This window comes from Stegostoma tigrinum, chromosome 1, assembly GCF_030684315.1.
Source record: "Stegostoma tigrinum isolate sSteTig4 chromosome 1, sSteTig4.hap1, whole genome shotgun sequence".
Lineage (NCBI taxonomy): Eukaryota > Metazoa > Chordata > Chondrichthyes > Orectolobiformes > Stegostomatidae > Stegostoma > Stegostoma tigrinum.
Genome location: NC_081354.1, coordinates 73086276 through 73111420, shown reverse-complemented (window position 1 = coordinate 73111420; position 25145 = coordinate 73086276). Strand labels below are relative to the sequence as shown.

Genomic DNA, 25145 nt, shown 5'->3' with positions numbered 1-25145 from the left:
AGGGAGAAATCGCCAGGGGAGGCCCCTCGTCACATGGCAACACAGGTCATAGGGCCATCATTTAACAACGAACAGAGAAGGGAGGTCATTCCTTTATTGTGACCTGTAGTCCTGTGATTTTGAAAGGAAGCGGATGCCAATTGCCTTAAAGGCGGCAGCGGCTGTGAATTTGTGCACCCTCATTCCAGGACTCTCCAGGGGGCATTCTGGGCATTTCCCAGGCTTCAATTCTTAGATATTTAAAGGGAAGTTAGGAAATTAAATTGTGAAGAGGATACCAGGCAGATATAGGTGAGTTAGGTGAGTGAGCAAAGATTAGCTAATGAAATGTAATGCGGGAAAGTGTGAAATTGCCAATTTTGGCAGGAAGAATAAAAATTGAAGTACCTTAATTAAATGAATAAAAACCAAAAGAACTGTGGATGCTGTAAATCAGGAACAAAAATAAAGTTGCTGGAAAATCTCGGCAGGTCTGGCAGCATCTGTGGAGGAGAAAACAGAGTTAACGTTTTGGGTCTGGTGAGGATTCTGAGGATCACCACACCCGAAACGTTAACTGTGTTTTCTCCTCCACAGGTGCTGCCAGAACTGCTGAGCTTTTCCAGCAAATTTGTTTTTGTTCCTTATCTAAATGAATAGTTTACTGAGCTCTGTGATACTCTGATCTGGATGGCCTAAAATTTGAATGACAAAAAGGCTTGTCTGCAGATACTGCACAAAATTAGGAAATCAAATAGAATGTTATTGATTCTTGCAAAAAAGGAATTGAATCCAAACATAGCGAGGTTATATTTCGGTTATACAGGGCTTTGGTGGACCACATCTGGAGTACAGGTGTACAGTATCGGCCTGCTTATTTAAAGAAGGAACCAAATGCATTGGAAGCAATTCAAAGAAGGTTTTCGTTAGACTAATACCTGGAAAGCGTGGCTTATCTTATGAAGGAAGGTTGGACAAGCTAGCATTGTAGCCACTGGGGATAAACCGAATAAGATTGAATGATTGATTGAAACATATAAGATCCTGAGAGATATTGATAGGTGTCGTACATATCAATCGTTTTATGGGAGAGTCTAAAAGTAGAAGAAATCTCTATTAAATGGTCACCCATGTTGGACAGAGATGAGGAAAATGTGTTTCTCACAGTTTCTTTGGAAGTCTCTTGTTCAAAAGTGAGCAGAAGCAGAGTTTGTTTTCTTTTAAAAATTGAGGCATATAGATTGTTGATAAGTAATAAGGTGAAAGTTAATGAAGGTAGATGGGACTGTGAAGTAATCAGATCTGCCATGGTCATATTGAATCTTATTAGGGGAAGCCTTGAAGGGCTGAGTGGTCTATTGTTGCTCCTGAGTTGTGTGCCAAGTGCCCTATAAACACTTGCGACTACTGTGCCATCAAAATGTCTGAGCTTTTTGCTTGTGCCTTTATGCTTGACTTGATTTAATTTATTATTGTGATGCACTGGGATGCAGTGAAAACTGTTGTTTTGTGTACTTAACAGACAAGTCTTACTTTACATAAATATATCAGGGTAATAGAACAGAATGCAGAATGTAGGGTTACAGCTATAGAGAAGGTACAGAGAAAGATCAACTCTAATATGTGAGAGGTCCGTGCATAAGTCTGATCACAGCTTTGGTGTAATTCTGATATTAACAGCTGATAAATAGCCAGCCTGCTGAAGGCAAGGACCTCTGGTAGTCTGAAGCCATGAGGTACTTGGTCTTGCTATAGTCTCCTGCACAAACACGGGCATCCTCCTCGGCTCTGCCTGCTGGTGACTCATTGACAGAGGGGATAGGGTGCACCCAACCACCCTGGGAGGCTGTTAAAAGGTTGGCCCAAGGCCAGCCAGAGCTGACATTCCTTCTCTGTCTCAGTGTGCAATGGCACCTCCCTATGACCCTGATGACACAGGGCACCTGGAGGGAGCTAGGGCTGCTGATTTCCCTCTCTCCATTTACCATTGGATTGAACTGGAGAGAGGGAGCACAAGTCCTTGTGCGTGTGGGCTGTGCGGTGGAACTGGATCACCATGAGAGTCACTGATGTGTTCATGAAGGAAGTCTTCTGATTGTATGGCAGTGCCACGGCACAACTCAAGTCATGGAGGGACATGCACCATGCAAAGTTTCACACATTCCATGGCACGTGTGCCAGGTTTTCCCTTGCCTGTTGTGCATGCCACAGCTCTGGACATGTGAATGGAACCGCCCACTTTGTCACGCTATTGGGAGATGCACTTTTCAGATTAAATTTCCACCATTATGTATTATGCCAAAGCCAGGCTTTTCACTGTACTGCTATTCTTGGTTATGACTTACAGAATGAGAATGAATTGAATCTAATAATAATACTAATAGCATTCGTCTGAGACAGAATAAAGAAGGTACTGAACTGAGAAACCATAACGTGTGCAATTTATATAGTGTTAAACCTAAGAGAATTTATGACTCCAACTTTGTGGTGTAATAACATTTTTTTTCTACTGTATCCAACAGATTGAAAACACTGAAGCTCTTAAACTCTTGTGCAGAGAGAATGCAATATCTCATGAATTCCAGTGTTACACTTTGTAACAAATAACATTGTTGTCTTTTACTGAGCCCAAAGCTAAACAAAATGGATAATGGCTTCAATTGATGAGATTTGTAGTGCATGATTTTGATTCATTTTACAAAATGTTGAGAGATACCAATCAAAGTCCAATCGCAGGTGGTTGTATTGGCTTTCCAGGAGTTTTGGAAACAGATTTTCTAATTGCACAATGTGTACTTGATGACAATAAGATGTGAAACAGTGGGTGATTCAATTTTTGCTTAAAAAATATAGTGAAGAAATCAAAATCTATTGAATGGTGTCCTGATCAAACATACTCTTCCAGGACTTCAGAACAATGTGAACTCCTTACCTGCATTGACCTTCTATTTATTGTATTGTCTGCAGACTTTTATACCCAGCTAAACACCTATTTTTGACTTACTTTCAAGTTCCTTCCTACTAAATTTTCACGAAGTGATTTACTGCACATCTTATTTCCTTAGCTAGCACTTTTACTAAAAATAATAAAAGAGCCAGTTTAAGGTGTGAGGAGAAAGATTTTAAAAAGACATGAGAGGCAGTTTTTTTATACAGAGGGTGGTTCGCGTGTGGAATGAATTTCCTGAGGAAGTGTTGAATGTGGGTACAAATGCAACATTTAAAAGACATTTGGATAAGTGCATGAATAGGAAAGGTTTAGAGGGATATGGGCCAGGAACAGGCAAGTGGGACTAGTTTAGGTGGGATTATGTTCAGCATGGACTGATTAGATCAAAGGGTCTGTTTCCATGCTGTATGACTCTGTGACACTATAAGTAGAGTTGGAAGAAATAAAACAGATATTCCTGGAAAAACTCAGCAAGTCTAACAGTACCTGTGGGGAGAAAGCAGAGGTAATGTTTCGTGTTCAGTGATTCTTCATCAGAAGAACTTTGTTGTTCATTTCAGTTAAGGTTCTGAACACATCAATAATACCATGTTTAAATTCTCCTTAACTATTCTTGTGTTTTAAGGCTATGAAGTTATGCTTGATATTTGATTTCTTTTAGGAGATGCTTGATTTAGCAGTCACAATTGTTCCTTTAATGAGGGCATTGCTGAGATATAAATTCACATATACTGGTGAAGCTCCCCTTCCTGATCTGTGTAATTGTGTCATCGCAGTGTCAGGATATTTAACAGCAGGAATCATTGTAGCTGCCATGAGTCTTATGCTCACCTGTCACCAGCAGACACATTTTTAATACGTGTCGCTTCATCATGATCAAGGGCAGGATCTCTTCCCACAGGTTTTATACCCATTTACCCACATGATTAATGTCAATTCTGTACTACCACTGCTGCCCAGTTTAATACCAAGTAACCACACATCGGGTTGAACACTACAATGGCATGTGTCCATAGGGGCCATTAATTGGCTTGAGGCAAGAGCTGTGTGGACAGGGCTGTAACAGACAGGAAATCTGTTATCAAGGGTTACCCTTGGAGATGGAGTCCAATTAGCATAGGGGCGCCAACAAGGATACAAGAATCACTTGCCTGGCCATCAGCTAACCAAATTTCACTGGATAGGCTGGACTGATGCATAAGTCTCCCCTATGAGGACAAAACACAGTAACAGTGGGAGAAAATCCTTAAGTGGGCATTATTTGGCCCTCTGAAGGCCTCAGTTGATATATAGATGGCCAGGTCTCCTGAGATGCCTGCGCTCCCACCCCCAACCCTACCTCCCCACTGCTGGTAAAATTACACTAGAGGTTGGGGCAAAATGGTTGGCACTAGGAATGGCATCACTGGCATGGTGCCCAGTGTGGAAATCTGGGAAACCAGATGTCTGACCATCTGTTCAGCGTGCATTTGTTGATTCAGTTGTCAGATTGCCTCATTATGAAGGCTTGAGTGGGTTCTAAGACACATTCATCCATTCAGCCCTATTGGCTGCAAGTGGGAGTGCTAGCATTGTTTGATTGACAGTTTTATTAGCATTTAGTAATTTTGTTAGTTTTCTTTAAAGTAGGTTTTCATTTCCAGTCTGTTCATTTGAACAGGAAGAGGAGGTGTCAAGGGGACCACCGCTTTGTCCATTGATACTTTTTAACATTTCTCTGTGGTTGTAAAAGGAACATTTTTTTTCTTAGAGGTTTCCAAAGCCTATTTTCTTAGTTGATCATTTAAAGAAGCATTGTGAAGAATTGTCAGCATTATTATTGGTTCTGAACACAGTGGATACTGGAGGAGAAGGTGTAGCAGATGTAAGAGGGCACAAGGAAATGGAAAGGGCATGGGAGCATGGGTCCATCGAGTATTGAGGAAATATGGGGGGGGTATGAAGGGGATGTGGGAGATATGAGGGAACGTGGAGTGTGTTTTGGGAATATGGGAGGTTTTGGCAAGACATTTCAAAATAAACTGTCTAAAGGTTCTTGACACCACAGCAGGCTTCTCCCAAAGTTTACAACTTGATTTAACCAGCAGGGTTACCTACAGCCTACGGGAACTCACCTGTCTCGGGGAAAATATTGTCGATAGGGGAATTTGAAACTGCAGCGGAGAATTACATTGTGAACCTGAAAGCACTTTAAGTGCTTGGCAGGTTGAGACTTACAATCCAGCAAAAATTGGTGGTAGATATAAAAGAGCTGGCTATCCTACACATATTGTGTATCTGCCTTCTGAGGTGGATTTGATTGGTGTCTAAAGGGCAATAGCAGACTTAAGGAGCCAGGATGCAAATTGCGTGAATTCGTACATCCACTGCAAATGTCACTGTGTTTTTGAAAAGGATACTTTTTAACAGTCATGTGGAGAAATGCTACACCATCCTTTCAAAGCTAATGTTACAATGAAAAGTCAATTTCCAAAAGTGCCTCCAACTGAGTTTTTGGTGCCAATAAGTTATATGTTTTATACCCATTTGATTGTTTTCAGTTGAAAATCATCGACAAAGTTTAGAATGAAATATACCATGACAAACTGTGCTATGTCAACATCTCCCGATATTTAAAAATACGCCATGACACCTACCGTTCATCACGTACACTTTTATTTGTGAGATTCAATGGAGTATTTTGCATTTTGCAGGAAAAAATGTTGTTGGTATTCTTTTATTTCAGAACTGTTTTAATGAACTGAAGAAAGCAAGCAACCTGGAAGCATATGTAGAGTGGTTCAACAGACTGAGCTATCTCGTCGCGACAGAGATTTGCATGGTGAGTCAACGCTTTCCATGTTCTAATATGGAGTTATTTCTTTGTGCCTGTCACCATAATTGTCTCATTATTATGCATTTCAAACTGCAGTTTCTTTTAGTGAAAAGTATTGTCTCGTCTAAAGACCAATTTTCTCACCTGTCATTCATAGCCAGTGAAGAAGAAGCACAGGGCACGAGTAATAGAATATTTCATCGATGTGGCTCGGGAATGCTTCAATATTGGCAATTTCAATTCGTTGATGGCAATTATTTGTAAGTATTGCTTATAAACTGAGATTTAATCAGATTGGTAGATTCTCATTAAATTGCAATAGTATTATTTATGCAATATGTTTGTGATATGCTTTCTAAGTTATAATTAGTCATCAGCAGTGGTATCTAGACAAGTCATACACACTCAGCCATATATACATTATTGATTATGAATTTAACGTTCAGTAAAGAAAAAAAATCTGTTAAGTCAAGAAGAATGTATCATGCAAGCACATTAGGTTTAAATTGTCAGTATCTTTAACTTTAGGGACTTAGAACAAAATGCTGCCCCGTAATTGAGCCAAGTTAATACAATGCTATCAGCAAATATAATAATGTACTGGTTTTGTATCTCAATGGCATTTGAGTATCAGTCAAAACAATTATACTAACATTTATAGATCATTGACTGGTCCACATTTGAAACAGCATTTGGAAATTGTGAGCACCATACCTTCAAGGTGACATTGCTGCATTGGAAATGGTCCAAAATATGATTGACGGGGATAATTTGAGGCCTGAGAGCTCTCTGTTATGAAGGCAGACTCAGTGAACTGATTATTTTCATTCAATAATAATTGAGTGTGGATGAAATCCAAGTTTTAAAACACTGACAATAAAAGGTTATGTGGGTTTTGGTGAGTTACATTGTTTGGATTGTGAACACAAATTTGCCGAATATAGAAATTGCCCAGTAAGCTTCAAGCAACTGCCGCAACAGAATAAAATATGGGTGGATTGGATCACCAACTGAAACTGACAACTGTATTTTTGATGATTTTTAAAAGCTGAATAAAGTTTTTTTTTGCTTAATACTAATAATCTGTTTCAATGCTAATTATCACGAAAAAAAGAAAGCACATTTCATAATATGTCTTCTAAACTGAAACCAATACATTTGCATGCAAATGCTTTCACGTTGACCTTGGGTTTGTTTATTTCATTTCCTGACCAGGACCACTGAATTGGTTGTCTGAGAGGGTCATTCGTGGCTACTCACTAAAATTCACAAGCCGTAAAGTTCTTAGTTGTAACAACGGAAAGAATTTAAGAGCACTGAATTCGACTTGTACTAATGGACTACCTGTTTCATGGTGCTGGCAAGGCTCCTTCTGTTGAAGGTTAATCACCTTGCTCAACATTTGAATAAGATGACTAAAATGCACAGCTTCTAGCACTTTTAGTTTCATACATCTAAGCATCAACTTTATGCGAAAAAGAGAAAATTAAGCTGCAGATGCTTGCAGACTTCTCTGTGAAGCCTTAACTCACTCGTTGACATCAGCATTATCAAATTTACCCCATTTCCTCATCATTTTTTTGTTCATTAACGGGATGAAGACATGGCTGGCCAGGCAGCATTTATTGCCCATCCCTAATTAAGAGTCAACCACATTTGCTGTGAGTCTGGAGTCACATGTAGGCCAGACCAGGTAAGGAAGGCACTTTCCTTCCCTAAAGGACATTAGTGAACCAGATGGATTTTTTCCCCAACAATCGGCAATTGATTTATGGCCATCATTAGACTCTTGATTCCAGATATTTATTGAATTCAAATTCCACCATCTGCTGTGGTGGGATTTGAACCCAGATCCCCAGAATGTTATCCAGGTGTTTGAATTAACAGTCCAGTGATAATAGCACTAGGCCATCACCTCCCCTAGAAAGGGGAAAGAGTGAGCTGCAAGTTTCACCAATGAGGTGTAGCACACTCATCTACCCCCTTGACATTGAACACAGGCTTCATCAAGCTTGCCAATGCACCAAGAATTTTATATGTATAGCTAACAACCTCTTGTCTGCACTGCTCTTGTTGGAATGCTCACTTGAGACCCATCTAGCAGATTCCTGTCTGCTGACCCCGGACCTGCACACCCTTGCTCCATGCCCTGACAGCAGGGCCATTAATGCCTTTTGTTTCACTGGATAGAATTTAATTCCTCGCCATCCAGCACAGGGCAGGACAGAAGATGTAGGATCGAGAACCATCACCCTGATAAGAATGGACAGGGACAGTTGAGAACAACTTTATTACCTCGAGGCCAACTGCAGTCCTTTGAATGACCAATTGATGCCCATTTTAAGGGCCTTAATCCTGATTCCACTCATTCTACCAATGAATCATGGTCTTTTACCATATGGAAAGGACACCTTGACCACCTCATTGGGTGAGCGACTGCATGTAATCAGTCACCCAGGGCCCATGGCGTACTGCCTCTCATCGGCGTTACTTACTCCACCTCTTTGTTGGCACCTCCACTGATACTGCTGTTTTGACACCTTTCTGCACTCCCAACTGTGGACACTGTTCCCAGTGCTGCTGTTGTGACTGAATAGCTTGTGGCTGTTTGAATAACAGGCAGCTTTTGGATGTGGGATCTTCAGCTTTAAAAGCACAGGAACCCGAATGGCAACCACTTGTCTGGCTGGTGGACATCCCAGTACTGGCCACGCAGAGCTTTGATAGGTTTTCACCATGTGCAAATCCATCCTGATTCACTCTGAAATATGCGCACTGTCAGAATATGAATTAGTGTCTGTGAATGTGATATATCTTCATTATTACACTGCTCCTGGTCTCCCTTCACCCTGGCAATGTTGCAAAAGTTGGGAATTTGAAGGAGCAAAGCACACGAGTGAGGTTTTGATTTTGGGAAGGTGTGGAGGTTGGAGGTATGTGTTTCCACTATTTGCAGCTTGTAAATATGATATAAGGTAGGATGTGAGAGGAAGATTAAATGTGAAGACACAGTATTCCTTGATCAATTTCAACCCCTCAGCAGTGGATATCCCAACAATGACTAGTACTGCTCCCTCCAAGGAAGTCACAAGCACAGGCATGCATATTCTCTTGCTGTTAGTTCCCTCTGTCTGGATTATGCACCTTGTAGAAGAGACAAAGTGTGTGAATTGGACAACCTGTACGGCATATCTGGCTGTTAATGGTTAAACAGCAGGCAATGCACTTAGGCTATGATTTAGATTCGATTAGATTCCCTACAGTGTGGAAACAGGCCCTTTAGTCCAACAAGTCCACACCGTACCTTGATAGATCCCACCCAGACCCATCCCCCATAACCCTGAATACTACGGGCAATTTAGCATGGCCGATCCACCTAGCCTGCACATCTTTGGACTGTGGGAGGAAACCAGAGCACCCGGAGAAAACCCATGCAGACACAGGGAGAATGTGCAAACTCCACACAGGCAGTTACCCGAGGCTGGAATCAAACCCGGGTCCCTGGCACGGTGAGGCTGCAGTACTAACCACTGAGCCACCGTGCCGCCAAATGACTGCGTTGAAGTGTATGAATATCACATTAAAGTTCTGATAGATAAAGAGGTTAATTTTGGATCACAAACCCATTCCTGTTTTGAGGAACTTTTAAATTTACCCCTAATATGGATAAATAAAAATGCTCCTTTTCCACTTTTTGACAGAGTTTACAATGTTCTAATTCATACCACTGAAGTAGAAATCATCACTAAAATAGGTCTTAATTATTCCTATAATTCTTGCTCGTCACTGTGTCTCCTCAAGAATGTTGAATGCATATTACTCACTGAAGAAATGTATTCTTTTTCCGTATGTTAACTAAACATAGAGCATTTTAATTTACCTCTTTACAGCTGGCATGAACATGAGCCCTGTTTCTAGACTAAAGAAAACCTGGGCAAAAATCAAAATGGCTAAGTTTGACATCCTTGAGGTAAGTACTGCTAGCACAATATTTAGCCGGAGGCTCCTTCACCTGCATGCATTTATCACTCTCAAGATGTATGTTCCATGTCCTGAGAATCTAATTTTAGTCAAAGTACTAGGCAGTACTCAATGAATTACAATTTTGGCTCATGATCTAATATCACAAATTTACTGAGATGCACTGGTTCATGTTTGTGACCTATCCTTGCTGGTGTATTTTATTGCTTTCAGGGTACATATGTTTTCATTGGCTGTTGTATCACTTTTTAAGTTCATATAGGAATTGAATTCTCACTGGATTGCACTCTCTTTTCCAGCATTATTTTCCTGAAATTGGGCAAAGCTCTGCAATAGATCAAGAAATTTCAACTCAAGTTAGGTTCACTGCAGAGATAACACAGTGTGGAGCTGAAGGAGCACAGCAGGCCAGGTCGGTTGGAACCCAAAACGTCAACTTTCCTGTTTCTGATACTGCCTGGCCTGCTGTGCTCCTCCAGCTCCACACTGTGTTATCTCTGACTCCAGCATCAGCAGTTCTTACTACCTCAGGTTAAGTGCAGTCTGGGCTTTCACAGGACTGTGCAGAGAATGTAGAGACCATCCTTTCACACTTCTGCATTGTTTTTTAAAAGGGAATCTATTTCCACCCACAAAACTGATCACATCCCTAGATTAGCAAATCACCCTGATGGGTTTCCAATAATTGTGTTACTTTGAAGCTGTTTACAGTTTCTAGAAGTTATTAACTATTTAACTTAGTAAGAAACTGACCAAAATTTTCTGTTTAACCTAATAGATTATTGTGTATAGTCTTTGAGGTAATTTGAGGTCAGCTTCGTTGTAGTGATCTGGGGTGAAGTTGCCATAGTCCTGTTGGAACAGAGGACTACTCTCTCAGAGAGATATGACATGGTAGTTTGGTTTGAAGGTCACCACACTTCAGGCAAGGGTAGACCTTGAGAAGCAGAGTCCATCTCCTTGAGAGGGAGAGAAGGGGCAGCCTGGTGGCGCAGAGGCTAGAGCGGCTGCCTCACAGTACCAGGGACCCTGGGTTCAATTCCACCCTCAGGTGACTGTCTGTCTGGAGTTTGCGCACTTCCTGCGTCTGCGTGGGTTTCCTCCGTGTGCTCTGGTTTCCTGCCACAGTCCAAAGATGTGCAGGTCAGATGGATTGGCCAAGCTAAATTGCTTGTAGTGTTCAGGGATGTGTAGATTAGGTGGGTTTATAGGGAGATAGGTCTGGGTGGGATGCTCTGAGGGACAGTGTGGCTTTGTTGGGCTGAAATGCCTGTTTCTACACTGTAGTGATTCCTTACGGTAACCTCAGCCAGTGCAGGATTGAGCACACACTGTTCATGTTACTTTGTATTTCAAACCAACCATCTAGCCAAATGAACTAACCAATCCCCACAACGTGGGCTAGCGGATTTCATTATCATACTTGCCCATTTTCAGAAGCATTCATAAAATTAAACCACCTTCCTATTCTTAAGAATATCAAGAAATATTCTTTATACAAGTAAAGAAAAATGAAATGTTTTGTTCTGAAATGAAGCTTGATTCCATTGAAGATGTTGCCATTGTGATTTTGTGGAGAATGGAATCTTGCACCACAGCTTCACTAGAGAAAACTAGTGCGATGTGGACACATGTTGCTGCTAGCACTTAAAGTATAGATTTTACCCTAAAATTTTGTTTAATTCAGCTAATTTCTTTCATGTTGTGGTTTTTACTTCTATTTTTTATTCAGTAGTGCAAGAACGTTGGTTATATGGTTTAGCATTATGAAGTATGTGCCGTATTACATGGTATTGTGAATTATAAATCATAACCAAAGCACATCTCTGTGGGTACAGTTTTATGTGGAGAGGGACTCGGAGGCAAAAACAAAGCGTCCTGATAAGCACAAAGGTCTGAATGCCGTCCTGACTGAGTCCATTGAAAGCATGAATCAATCTTAAAACAGTTTAACAATATCCCTTACACATCGACACCCAGTCCCTCAACAATACTATTGTTCAAAATAGAAATCATTTGCAAAAACAATATGTTAATATTTATAAATGTCAGCATTGAATAAACCTCCGCAACTACTGTTTCGCAGTTGTTTGAAAGTACATGTAATATTCAGATATTTGCATGCTCACTCTCCTTAGTCATTGAACAATCCATAATTTCACATATATTTTGGACACTTAATGTGTCCACTTAATTAGTTTGCATTCTTATTAGATTTCAGACACCTTGTGCTCCTTAAACAGCAGTTTGGCAAAGGACATCTTGTTCTTAGGTTGGTTGCCAGATGGTACTTTTTTACTTGCCGATTTTTATCTTCCAGTCCGATTAAAAGTAGAAAATCATGCTTAGAAATTTGTAAAGCAGTTTCCTATGTTTATACAATAAACATTGACCCAACACAGATAAATGTTCTTTCTTTGCTTGTAGGATCTGCATAAGTTTATTATTAAGAACAATTATCATTTTATTTTCAGATTGTTATTAAAATGCAATTTATAAATGTTAATTTAGTTTTAATACAATTAATATAAATTTTTCATGCTTTAAAATGATCACTAATTGAACTTTTGTTTGATTCCAGCATCAAATGGATCCTTCTAGTAATTTCTACAACTATAGAACAGCTTTGCGAGGAGCAGCTCAAAGATCAATGACAGCCCATAGCACCAGGGAAAAGGTAAGACATTGAAATATATGGTTAAAACGTGTAATTCTAGCATTGCTATTTGTGATTTCTGATGTGAATTTTAAAAAAAAATGTTAAATGGAGGATTCTTGAGTTTATTGAGCTGGATTTTGTTCTCCTTAGTGACAACAGAATTTGCCATTTACCTTCTGTTAGCTACTCACAGACCTATTATGGACTTGGAGATTTCCCTAATTGATGGCTTAGTGGTTAGCCCTGCTGCCTAACAGTACTGGGACTCTGGGTTCAATTCCACACTCGAGTAACTGCCTACTTGGAATTCACACATCCTGCCTGAGTCTGCGCAGGATTCCTTTGGGTACTCGAGGTTCATTTCAAAATCCAAAGATTTGCAGTTTCGGTGGATTAGCCATGGGAAATGCAGGGTTTCAGGGATACAGTAGTGGGATGTGGGTGGGTTAGTCTTGGGAAGTGCAGGGTTACAGGGATAGGGTAGCAGGATGGAGGTGAGCTAGCCATGGGGAATGCAGGGTTACAGGGATAGGATAGCGGGATGTGGGTGGGTTAGCCTTGGGAAATACAGGGTTACAGGGATAGGGTAGTGGGATGGAGGTGAGCTAGCCATGGGGAATGCAGGGTTACAGGGATAGGATAGCGGGATGTGGGTGGGTTAGCCTTGGGAAATACAGGGTTACAGGGATAGGGTAGTGGGATGTGGGTGGGTTATCCTTGGGAAGTGCAGGGTTACAGGGATAGGGTAGTGGGAAGTGGGTGGGTTAGCCATGGGAAATGCAGGGATACAGTAGTGGGATGTGGGTGGGCTATCCTTGGGAAGTGCAGGGTTACAGGGATAGGGTAGCGGGATGTGGGTGGGTTAGCCATGGGAAATGCAGAGTTACAGGGATAGGGTAGTGGGATGTGGGTGGGTTAGCCATGGGAAATGCAGAGTTACAGGGATATGGTAGCGGGATGTGGGTGGGTTAGCCATGGGAAATGCAGAGTTACAGAGATAGGGTAGTGGAATTTGGGTGGGTTAGCCTTGGGAAATGCAGAGTTACAGGGATAGTGTAGCGGGATGTGGGTGGGTTAGCCATGGGAAATGCAGAGTTACAGGGATAGGGTAGTGGGATGTGGGTGGGTTAGCCATCGGAAATTCAGAGTTACAGGGATAGGGTAGCGGGATGTGGGTGGGTTAGCCATGGGAAATGCAGAGTTACAGGGATAGGGTAGCGGGATGTGGGTGGGTTAGCCATGGGAAATGCAGGGTTACAGGGATAGGGTAGTGGAATTTGGGTGGGTTAGCCTTGGGAAATGCAGAGTTACAGGGATATGGTAGCGGGATGTGGGTGGGTTATCCTTGGGAAGTGCAGGGTTACAGGGATAGGGTAGTGGAATTTGGGTGGGTTAGCCTTGGGAAATGCAGAGTTACAGGGATATGGTAGCGGGATGTGGGTGGGTTATCCTTGGGAAGTGCAGGGTTACAGGGATAGGGTAGTGGAATTTGGGTGGGTTAGCCTTGGGAAATGCAGAGTTACAGGGATATGGTAGCGGGATGTGGGTGGGTTATCCTTGGGAAGTGCAGGGTTACAGGGATAGGGTAGTGGGAAGTGGGTGGGTTAGCCATGGGAAATGCAGGGATACAGTAGTGGGATGTGGGTGGGCTATCCTTGGGAAGTGCAGGGTTACAGGGATAGGGTAGCGGGATGTGGGTGGGTTAGCCATGGGAAATGCAGAGTTACAGGGATAGGGTAGTGGGATGTGGGTGGGTTAGCCATGGGAAATGCAGAGTTACAGGGATAGGGTAGTGGGATGTGGGTGGGTTAGCCATGGGAAATGCAGAGTTACAGGGATAGGGTAGTGGAATTTGGGTGGGTTAGCCTTGGGAAATGCAGAGTTACAGGGATAGGGTAGCGGGATGTGGGTGGGTTAGCCATGGGAAATGCAGAGTTACAGGGATAGGGTAGTGGGATGTGGGTGGGTTAGCCATCGGAAATTCAGAGTTACAGGGATAGGGTAGCGGGATGTGGGTGGGTTAGCCATGGGAAATGCAGAGTTACAGGGATAGGGTAGCGGGATGTGGGTGGGTTAGCCATGGGAAATGCAGAGTTACAGGGATAGGGTAGTGGGATGTGGGTGGGTTAGCCATCGGAAATTCAGAGTTACAGGGATAGGGTAGCGGGATGTGGGTGGGTTAGCCATGGGAAATGCAGAGTTACAGGGATAGGGTAGCGGGATGTGGGTGGGTTAGCCATGGGAAATGCAGGGTTACAGGGATAGGGTAGTGGAATTTGGGTGGGTTAGCCTTGGGAAATGCAGAGTTACAGGGATATGGTAGCGGGATGTGGGTGGGTTATCCTTGGGAAGTGCAGGGTTACAGGGATAGGGTAGTGGGAAGTGGGTGGGTTAGCCATGGGAAATGCAGGGATACAGTAGTGGGATGTGGGTGGGCTATCCTTGGGAACTGCAGAGTTACAGGGATAGGGTAGCGGGATGTGGGTGGGTTAGCCATGGGAAATGCAGAGTTACAGGGATAGGGTAGCGGGATATGGGTGGGTTAGCCATAGGAAATGCAGAGTTACAGGGATAGGGTAACGGGATGTGGGTGGGTTAGCCATGGGAAATGCAGGGTTACAGGGATAGGGTAGCGGGATGTGGGTGAGTTAACCTAGGTACAGTGCCTTCTGTAGGAGTTGTGCTTTCCCGGCAGACAAGGCAAACAACAATGAAGTTCTTCAACTAATAACATTTAATCGTTGTTGCTGAGATGAGCAGAGTCTAAATGAGGAAGCATAGAGCACAAAATAAAAATTAAATTTAAATGACATATAGAAAGACAAATGGAATGAAGGGAAAGAGACCAAAGAGAGAGGCAGAAAAGTTAGAAGAATTTTGATATTTGTTTCAAACATATTTTCAACATTAATAATCGTTGTAACTCTTGTTTAGCTCTGAATGCACTAGCTCTATTTCTTCGGCTGTGTTTAATATGGAATTAGTGAACAGATACAATAGATTGATGCCTTCGCAGTTGTTATGTGCCCAGATAATTGGAGAAGTCTAGAATGCAGACTAACAGTAAGTAGAACTTTCATTGTGGTGGCAGGAAGGAGAATCTGTGTATATTTTTGGAACCCACTCTTTGGTGGGAAATAAATTAAAATTAAGATTTTCCCAGAGTTTGGCCTCTTAACTGACATGGAAATGAGCTTGCTATCCACTTAGTGGGGTGTGAACAGAAGCAGGTCGGATGAAGTTTAGGATTAATTCATATGAGGCTACCAATTGTCTTGAGGGAGAAATCAGATTGGGCTAAAACACTGCAGCAGAGGGAAGTGAGCTGTCACGGGAGAGCGAGAATATGCCTTGTTCTCTTCCTAGCATCCATCTAAGCACTTTGAAGGTTGGAGTGAAGATCAGAGGGTTTGGTGGAGGATGAAGAAATTATTGCAGCTGCCAGTGACACGTGGAGATCACTAATCTCATGGATGCAGATCAGTTAGAAATTGAGGCCGAGATGGCCTTGATAGCCACATGGGTATATTTGATGGTTCCCTACACCTAGGTGAATGTAGAAATGGAAAGGAAACTCAGTGGTGTCTGCTCCTGCAAGATGGTGCCTGTAGTTAAATAACGTACATCAGTAACCAAGGCAGTGCCATGTGAGCGCCATTTTGTTATACCACTAGCAGCCGATACTTGGAAAGAGACAGCATGAAGAAAGCCGTAGTGATTTTGACAATCACTGGCAGAGCATGGATGGCAGTGCTGCAACTCGTGAGCTCTTCAGTGAAGAATTTATTGATGCCTGTGACCGTTTGCTGGCTCAGGCACTGGATCTCTGTCATCTCCACCTCTCTTCAGTGTAGAACCTGTATTGAGGACTCAGCCTGTTCACTTTCTCTGGACAGTGTTGCTGCTCATCATTACAGGACCCTATATCAATACAGTGTTTCCCATTTTTAATTACAGCCTTTCTTCTGGCCTGCCCACTTGTCTTTGGAAACCTGGCTCCTTGCTTTACTGCTCACATGCTGCCAGAAGAATACAGACCTTCTTCACAGCCTGAGCCCTGGATGCCTGTCTGCAAAGAACCATCTCCTTAGCAGCTGCCCAGTCCGCTTCGCTCCATTGACCTTCTTATTGGGCAGAGTTGCTGCTCTGCAGCTGCTATCACGAACCAACTCCCTTCTCCTGCTCCCACCATGAAAATTTAAACTGCAAACCTCAATGATCTTTTAACAAACTTTTAAACCGATTTAATTGACTTCAGTTGGGAAAAGAGTGGGTTTTCTGGCCTCTCTTCTCTAATTATTTCCATTGTTGGGAACCCACCTTGACCTCTTGACATTGAGACGCACTTCACGCTGGGTATTTTAGGGATCCCTTTTCCACTTCCATCCCTAATAAAAATGCCCCGAGTATCTCCCAAATCAACATCTGGATTTTACTGTGCATATGTATACTCCAGGCAAAGGAGATAGCTTTCCTCAATTATACTAAAAGTGCTGATAGCATCATTGCTATTCTCATTACAAATTCTGCACCATTACATATTTGCATTCCCTGAAATTGCATGGTAATACTGGTTGGGTGGAAATACTATTCAGTATTTATTTTGTTGACATTATAAAACAGCAAATTCCAGGTATTGGTTAATTCCCTTTGACCTGTTCCATTTCTTAATCAAAACTTTTACTTGTATAATCTTTCCTCTTTTATCTCAGGATTATTGTCATTGTTTGTTGAAATGGTTTTATTATTAACTATACAAAAAATTATATATTTTTTGCTCTGTCTTTAAGCATTAAATCAAATCATCAGTCACTAAACATTGGAGAATTATTTTAGCTTTGCCCGAAGTCTAAAAAATAATGCAGTTGGAACTCAGAAATTCCCTGGGAACAATTCATGGTCCACCAACTGAAAATTAACCAGAAATGTGTCAGGAACCCCATGTTGTGCTATTTATACAATGCAACAGCTGCGGAAATTCCTGACCAAGGTTGTACTTATACAGCTGAGATGCAAAGTGTATGGCCATAATCTTATTCCATTCACACTACTTGTAAAATTTTAATTTTTTTTCCGTCAAGATAGTTTTAAAGGTAATATATGATTATAATTGGTAGGCCCTGTCTCTGCAATTTTTCTTTTTTGCAGTGCTGCCAACCTCACATGCAAGACAGAGTTAAGCTACTAAATTTGTCTCTCCATCCCATGTCCAAAAATACTTCATTGTAGAGAGTACAGTTATTTCTAATGTTCTCTGGACATTGTGGATTGATTTGATTAATGCTTATATTGTTAAGCACTGAAGAACAATCCAAACTAATGCATTTCTCAATCTTCCAGGCAACTTAGCAGATCTTAACCATGTATGAGCTGTACTGTGTTTGAAATTATTTGCTATGACAATGCTCCTCAAGTAATGGACAGGAGCAATTGTTCAGTAGTTTGGGATGATTTTGCATACACGCGCACTTTCGTAAATCAAATTGGATCAGACATCAGTCAAGCCTTTGAGATGTTTCTCTTTGTTAAAAACAAAAACAATTACGAGCATTTATATAGTGCCTCCAAAATAGGAGAACATTGCAAGTTGCTTTACAGAAGGGTTATCAATCAAAATTTGACACAAAGATATTAGGACAGTTGTCAAAGAGATGAGTTTTTGAGGACTGTTCTGAAGGAGGAGAGAGATGTGGAGAGACAGTCTTTTGCAGGAATTCCAGAGCCTAGATGCTAGGAACTGAAAGCATGGACACGAGTGGTGGAAAGAGTAAGGGGCGGAACTGGAGGTACATAAGATCTCAAAGGATCACATAGCAGCGAGAGATGTCAGAAACAGGGAAGCATAATACCTTGCAAAGATTTAACAGGAGAAAACGACACCTTAAAATCAAGTCAGAAATAATGGGAACTGCAGATGCTGGAGAATCCAAGATAACAAAGTGTGAAGCTGGATGAACACAGCAGGCCAAGCAGCATCAGATGCTGCTTGGCCTGCTGTGTTCATCCAGCTTCACACTTTGTTACCTTAAAATTAAGTTATTGTTGGACTGGAGGCTGTTGTTGATCAACAAGCTCAAGGTGATGGAGGACAGGACTTGCTGCAAATTAAAAGAGCAGAGAGTTTGGTCATGTTTAAGTTTATGGAGAATGCTAAATAGGAGGCTGCCAAAGAAAGCATTAATAAAGTCAAGAGATAGTAGGAACTGCAGATGCTGGAGAATCTGACACAAGGTGTAGAGGTGGAAGAACACAGCAGGCTGAGCAGCATCATAGGAGCAGGAAGGCCGACATTTCAAGCCTAGATCCTTCAGAAAATGTGCCTGCGGTTTCGGGAGCAAATGATCTGAGGCAAGGCTGAATACAAGCAATGTTACAGACTGGAGGTACAGGGTCTTGGTGATGGCACAGGTAGGTAGTAAGAAGCTAATCTTGAATACTATTGGACTCCAAAGATGCAAACAGTCTGATTCAGTTTCAGTGGCCACCAAGAGGGATAGCATTGGTAGGTAGAGAATGGAATATTAACAGGCACCAATTTCCGATATTTAATTAGAAGTAATTTATTTGGGACGGTATGCTGGATAAACAGTGGGATAAATCGGAGATAGTGGGGGTGACGTCACGTGGTGGTTCGGGAACATTTAGTTGTTATACTTGGTGAGCTTTATCAGTGCATTATATTGTTAACTTTTCACTTGCTTGTTTATCACAGCCCAAGGCCTGCACGATACATTTCATGCTGCTGTGTGTGGCTATTACACAATCATGCATCTGGTCGAGAACATTCATCCACAACAGGGCTGACATAGTGGAGCTGGGTGTGGTCACCATATATTGCAGAACCCTGGGCTGAGCTTTTGAATTGTTTCTTTGAGGTTCAGAGTGCAGATGAGAAATAGCAAGGAATACTGGATCAATCCACTTGTGATATTACATGTGATGGTGCAGGGGCTGGCCCAGAAGCCAAGCACATGTTCCTCTGGCCAAGACAAGAAGCTGTGAGGGTAGTCTCATCCTGTGGGGGTACCTATGGATAAGTGTTGGAGGAATATGGTGTTAACCATTTCAAGGCAGCAGATGATTCAAAATTCACTTTATAAGTATGTGTTGCTTCGATAGTACTCAAAGCCAATGCATTGCTTGCTACGTGGACTAAATTCAATTTGCGAATCACAACATTTTAACAGTTCAGTGAACCCTCTATAAGTTGAAGTCATGAGAAAGAAAGTCTCAGAAAGAGAATAAAACAGATGACTAGTTATCCTTTTTGTATTCTTGCTCAATACAAACTGCATCCCATGCAAATTCAAAATGAACACTGCCAGCAGAGAAAAAGGTCCTGCAGCCCATTGATTCTGCGTCGTAGGCAATAAAAAAAACTCAGTTATGCTCAAGACAACAAAATGTGAGGCTGGATGAACACAGCAGGCCAAGCAGCATCTCAGGAGCACAAAAGCTGATGAAGGGTCAGACCCGAAACGTCAGCTTTTGTGCTCCTGAGATGCTGCTTGGCCTGCTGTGTTCATCCAGCCTCACATTTTGTTATCTTGGATTCTACAGCATCTGCAGTTCCCATTATCACCCCTTGACTATTGCCTTCTGCTCCCTGCCACTCGGCTAATTCTGCATTAGCCAAATTTCCTTGGATTCCACAGGCTTTTACCTTCACTGTCAGTCTCGGGTTCGGAACCTTATCAAGACCTTTGAAATCCAAGTTGACTCCATCAAATACGTTGCCATTTTCTTAGCTTTAACTGCATTTGTTTTCTGTCTGTGTCAAGAGGTTATTTAGTTCATTTCCTTCCTATATTTAGCACCGTCTCGGTCATGATTTCTATGACTTGGGTTACTCCCCAGTAGTTTAACCAAGTAGCTATTATTCAAAAAATAAGTAGTAGCATTAAGTTTGTTCAAACATAAAAGGGACCATATTACAGTCCAATTTGGTCTTATTTGTTACGATTTAAATTTACAGCTAGGTTGGTTTTTGGCAATCAGTGGATATCAGTGATTTTCTCATCACAATCCAAGAGTGTTGAAATCTGTTAGGCACCCATGACAAATCAGATGACTCAGCACAGAGTGACAATGGAATCTGGTCATTCTGGATTTTAGATTTTGGCTGAAAAAAACAGGATGGAATATTAGGGTGTCAGTGACGAGGGGGTAGTAAGGACTGCAGACGCTGGAAGCCAGATAAATGTGGAGCTGGACAAACACAACAGGTCAGACAGTATCCAGGGGGCAGGAACGTCAACATTTCGGGCCAAAACCATTTATCAGGACTGGGGAAGGGGAAGGGAGCCCATAAATAAATAGAGTGGAGGGGTGGGGCTGGGGAAAGGTAGGTGGGATGCAGGTAAGGGGTTATAGTGATTGGTCAGTGAGAAGGTTCGAGCTGATAGGTGAGTAGGGAGATAGGTTAGGTTAGGTCAGGTTAGGGAGGAAGGACATGAGGTAAGGCTGGGGATGGTGGGATTTTGAAGCTGGTGAAGTCAATATTCAGGCCCTTGGGCTTAGGCTCCCAAGGCGAAATATCAGGTATTGTTCCTCCAGTTTACGTTTGGCCACACTCTGACAGTGCAGGAGACCCAGGACGTTGCCAGGGGACTTCAAATGGATGGCATGCAGGAGGTCGGGTAGTTTGGTGCATGCAGAGTGTAGATGCTGTGCAGACTGGTTTCCCTGATATAGAGGAGACCACATCAGGAGCAACGGAAGCAATGATTCAGGTCGATGGGGTGCAGATGAATCTCTGCTGGATGTGGAAGGATTGTTTGGGGCTGCGGACAGAGGTGAGAGGAGAGGTGTATGAGCAGGTGTAGCACCTCCTGTGGTTGCAGGGATAGGTACCAGGGTGTGGTGGACGGGTTGGTGGGCAGTGTGGAGCTGACGAGGGAGTCGCGGAATGAATAGCCCTGCGGGAAGCAGAGAGGGGTGTGGAGGGAAACATTTTTTTGGTGTTGGGATCTGATTATAGGTGGCAGAAATGTCGGTGGATGATGAGTTGTATTCAGAGGTTGTTGGGGTTGGGTGATATGTGAGGACCAAGGGGACTCTACTCTTGTTGTTGGACGGAGAGAGTTTGAGGGCAGAAGTGCAGGAAATGGGGGAGATGCAGTTGAGAGCAACCTTAATTACAGAGGAGGGGAAACCACAGTGTCTTAAGTAGGAGGATAGCCGCGATGTCCTGGAATAGAACACTTCATCCTGGGAGGAGGTGCAGCGGAGGTGGAGAAATTGAGAGTATGGGATAGCATTTTGTGGGAGGTTGGTTGAGAGGAGGTGTATTTGAGGTAGTTGTGGGAGTCACTGGGTTTGAAATAAATATCAGTGATGAGTCGGTTTCCGGAGATGGCGACAGGGAGGTCCAGGAAGGGGAGGGAGGTGTCAGAAATAGTTCAGGTAAATTTGAGGGCGGAGTGGAAGGTGTTAGCAAAGTTGTTGAACTGCTTGAGCTCCTTTTGGGAGCACGAGGCCGCATTGATGCTGTCATAAAGTATAACAGAGAAAGAGGTGAGGGATGGTGCCGGTGTAGTTATGGAAGATGAACTGTTCCACGAATCCTCCAAAGAGGCAGGCATAGCTCGGGCCCATGCAGGTGCCCGTGATCCCCCCTTTGGTTTGTAGGAAGTGGGAGAAATCAAAGGCAAGATTGTTGACGGTGAAGACCAGTTCTGCCAAGCGAATGAGGGAGTCAGTGGAAGGGCTCTGGTTGGGCCTATGAAATAGGAAGAAACGGAGGGCTCCCATGCCATCCTTATGGGGGATACAAGCATACAGGAACTGTACTTCCATGGTGAATGTGAGGTCCTGGGGGCTGGGGAAATGAAAACTTTGGAAAAGGTGGAGGGCATGGGTTGTGTAATGGATGTAGGTGGGGAGTTCCTGAACCAAAGGGGAAAGAATGGAGTTGATGTAGGGGAAGGTGAGCTCGGTCGGACAGGAGCAGGCAGAGACAGTGGGACAACAGGACCAGTCAAGTTTATGGATTTTAGGTAGGACATAGAACAGGCAGTGCGCGGTTGGAGAACTATCAGATTGGAGGCTGTGGACAGGAGATCTCCTGAGCTGATGAAGTTGTAGATGGTCTGGGAGATGAAAGCTCGCTGACCAGAGGTGGGTTCATGATCGAGGGGATAGTAGGAGGAGGTACCAGAGAGTTAGTTTCAGGCCTCAGCAGTGTAGAGGTCAATTCGCCACACTGCCACTGTGCCCCTCTTGTCGGCAGGTTCAGTGGTGAGATTGGGGTTGGAGCAAAGGGAGTGGAGGGAGGTGTGTTCCGATGGGGAATGGTTAGAGTGAGTGAGCGGGGCAGGGAGATCCAAGCGATTGATTTCGTGGTGGCAGTTTAAGATGAAAAGGTTGAGGAAGGTAGGAGGCTGGGAGCGGGTGTCCAGGAGGATGGAGTTTGCTGGAGCAGGAGAGGGGGTCAGCAGAGGGTGGGTTGGATTCCTGTTCAAAGGAAAAGGCAGGGAGGCGGAGGTGACAAAAAAAGAACTTGACGTCGAGATACATGTGGAATTCACTTATATGTGGGCACAGGGGAATGAAGGTGAGCCCTTTGCTGACCTTTCAGCCTCAGTAAGGGGGAGGTCCGGGGGGAAATGGTAAATGTCCAGTAGAGCTTGGGGCTGGAGCTCGGTGTAGAGCTGGAGTCAGGAGCAGGATGGAGACTAGTGTATAAAAATGAGACAATGTGATGCAACAACATTGAAACCTAAAAACCAATGACCTTGAAATTATCTGAATATTAAGGTTCAGCCATGCAACTCACGTGAAATTAGTTTTCTAATCTTTCTGTGGAGGTGTTATCTTGTTTAAAATAAGCAGTATGATATCTCCATTAACATGACAGGTCTATTATTAGCTGCTGTCTTTGTGAACTGCTGCATTTTGAGAATGTGATAAATTGGTATTAATGGATAATAATGATCTGATTAGGCATAACCAGCATGGTTTGGTTAATCCAGAAATTGGTCAAGAGGCAGGAAGCAGAAGGCATAGTTTTGTGAAGGAGAAATTATTTTACAGTCCTATTTGAGATTTTATTTTTCTGGATATTACTAACAGAATATATATTTTGGATTTTCAGATGTTATTTTTGATAAGGCTGTTCCCAGGAGGTGGGTTAGCAAAATTGAAGCTCATGAACTAGAACATAGAACATAGAACATTACAGCACAATACAGGCCCTTCGGCCCTCGATGTTGTGCCGACCTGTCATACCGATCTCAAGCCCATCTAACCTACACTATTCCATGTACGTCCATATGCTTATCCAATGACGACTTAAATGTACCTAAAGTTGGCGAATCTACTACCATTGCAGGCAAAGCATTCCATTCCCTTACTACTCTCTGAGTAAAGAGACTACCTCTGACATCTGTCCTATATCTTTCACCCCTCAATTTAAAGCTATGCCCCCTCGTGCTCGCCGTCACCATCCTAGGAAAAAGGCTCTCACTATCCACCCTATCTAACCCTCTGATTATTTTATATGTTTCAATTAAGTCACCTCTCAACCTTCTTCTCTCTAATGAAAACAGCCTCAAGCCCCTCAGCCTTTCCTTGTAAGACCTTCCCTCCATACCAGGCAACATCCTAGTAAATCTCCTCTGCACCCTTTCCAAAGCTTCCACATCCTTCTTATAATGCGGTGACCAGAACTGTACAGAATACTCCAAGTGCGGCCGCACCAGAGTTTTGTACAGCTTCACCATAACCTCTTGTTTCCGGAACTCGATCCATCTATTAATAAAAGCTAAAACACTGTATGCCTTCTTAACAGCCCTGTCAACCTGGGTGGCAACTTTCAAGGATCTGTGTACACGGACACCGAGATCTCTCTGCTCATCTACACTACTAAGAATCTTACCATTAGCCCTGTACTTTGCCTTCCCGTTACTCCAACCAAAGTGCATCACCTCACACTTGTCTGCACTAAACTCCATTTGCCACCTCTCAGCCCAGTTTTGCAGCTTATCTATGTCTCTCTGCAACCTACAGCATCCTTCGTCACTATTCACAACTCCACCGCACTCTACAGCTTCCTCCCTGCCTGACAGGTACATACTTATCTAGGACACACAGGAGCTTTTCCTTGAGTAAGCTCCACATTTCTAATGTGCCCATCCCCTGCAGTTTCCTGCCCCATCCTATGCTTCCTAAATCTTGCCTTATCTCATCGTAATTGCCTTTCCCCCAGCTATAACTCTTGCCCAGTGGTATACACCTATCCCTTTCCATCACTAAAGTAAATATAACAGAATTGTGATCGCTATCACCAAAGTGCTCACCTACTTCCAAATCTAACACCTGGTCAGGCTCATTACCCAGTACCAAATCTAATGTGGCTTCGCCCCTTGTTGGCCTATCTACATACTGTGTCAGGAAGCCCTCCTGCACACACTGGACAAAAACTGACCCATCTGTAGTACTCGAACTATAGTGTTCCCAGTCAATATTTGGAAAGTTGAAGTCCCCCATGACAACTACCCTGTCTCCCTCACTCCTATTGAGAATCATCTTTGCTACCCTTTCCTCTATATCTCTGGAACTATTCGGAGGCCTATAGAAAACTCCCAACAGGATGATCTCTCCTTTCCTGTTTCTAACCTCAGCCCACATTATCTCAGTTGACGAGTCCCCAAACATCCTTTCTGCAACTGTAATACTGTCCTTGACCAACAATGCCACACCTCCGCCCCTTTTACCATCTTCTCTGTTCTTACTGAAACATCTAAATCCCAGAACCTGCA

At 43.0% G+C, this 25145-nt stretch overlaps 1 protein-coding gene across 3 annotated transcripts in view; it reads left to right on the top strand.

Moving 5' to 3' along the window:
• The window catches only part of rasgef1ba (RasGEF domain family, member 1Ba), an 82727-nt gene that overhangs the window by 37461 nt on the left and 20121 nt on the right, over window positions 1–25145 (top strand). For all 3 annotated transcript variants that reach the window (XM_059646253.1, XM_059646255.1, XM_059646250.1), the window contains 4 exons: window positions 5655–5750; window positions 5902–6004; window positions 9635–9714; window positions 12307–12402. In XM_059646253.1, the coding sequence (XP_059502236.1) occupies window positions 5655–5750; window positions 5902–6004; window positions 9635–9714; window positions 12307–12402 (375 nt within the window). The remainder of the gene's footprint in view (window positions 1–5654; window positions 5751–5901; window positions 6005–9634; window positions 9715–12306; window positions 12403–25145) is intronic.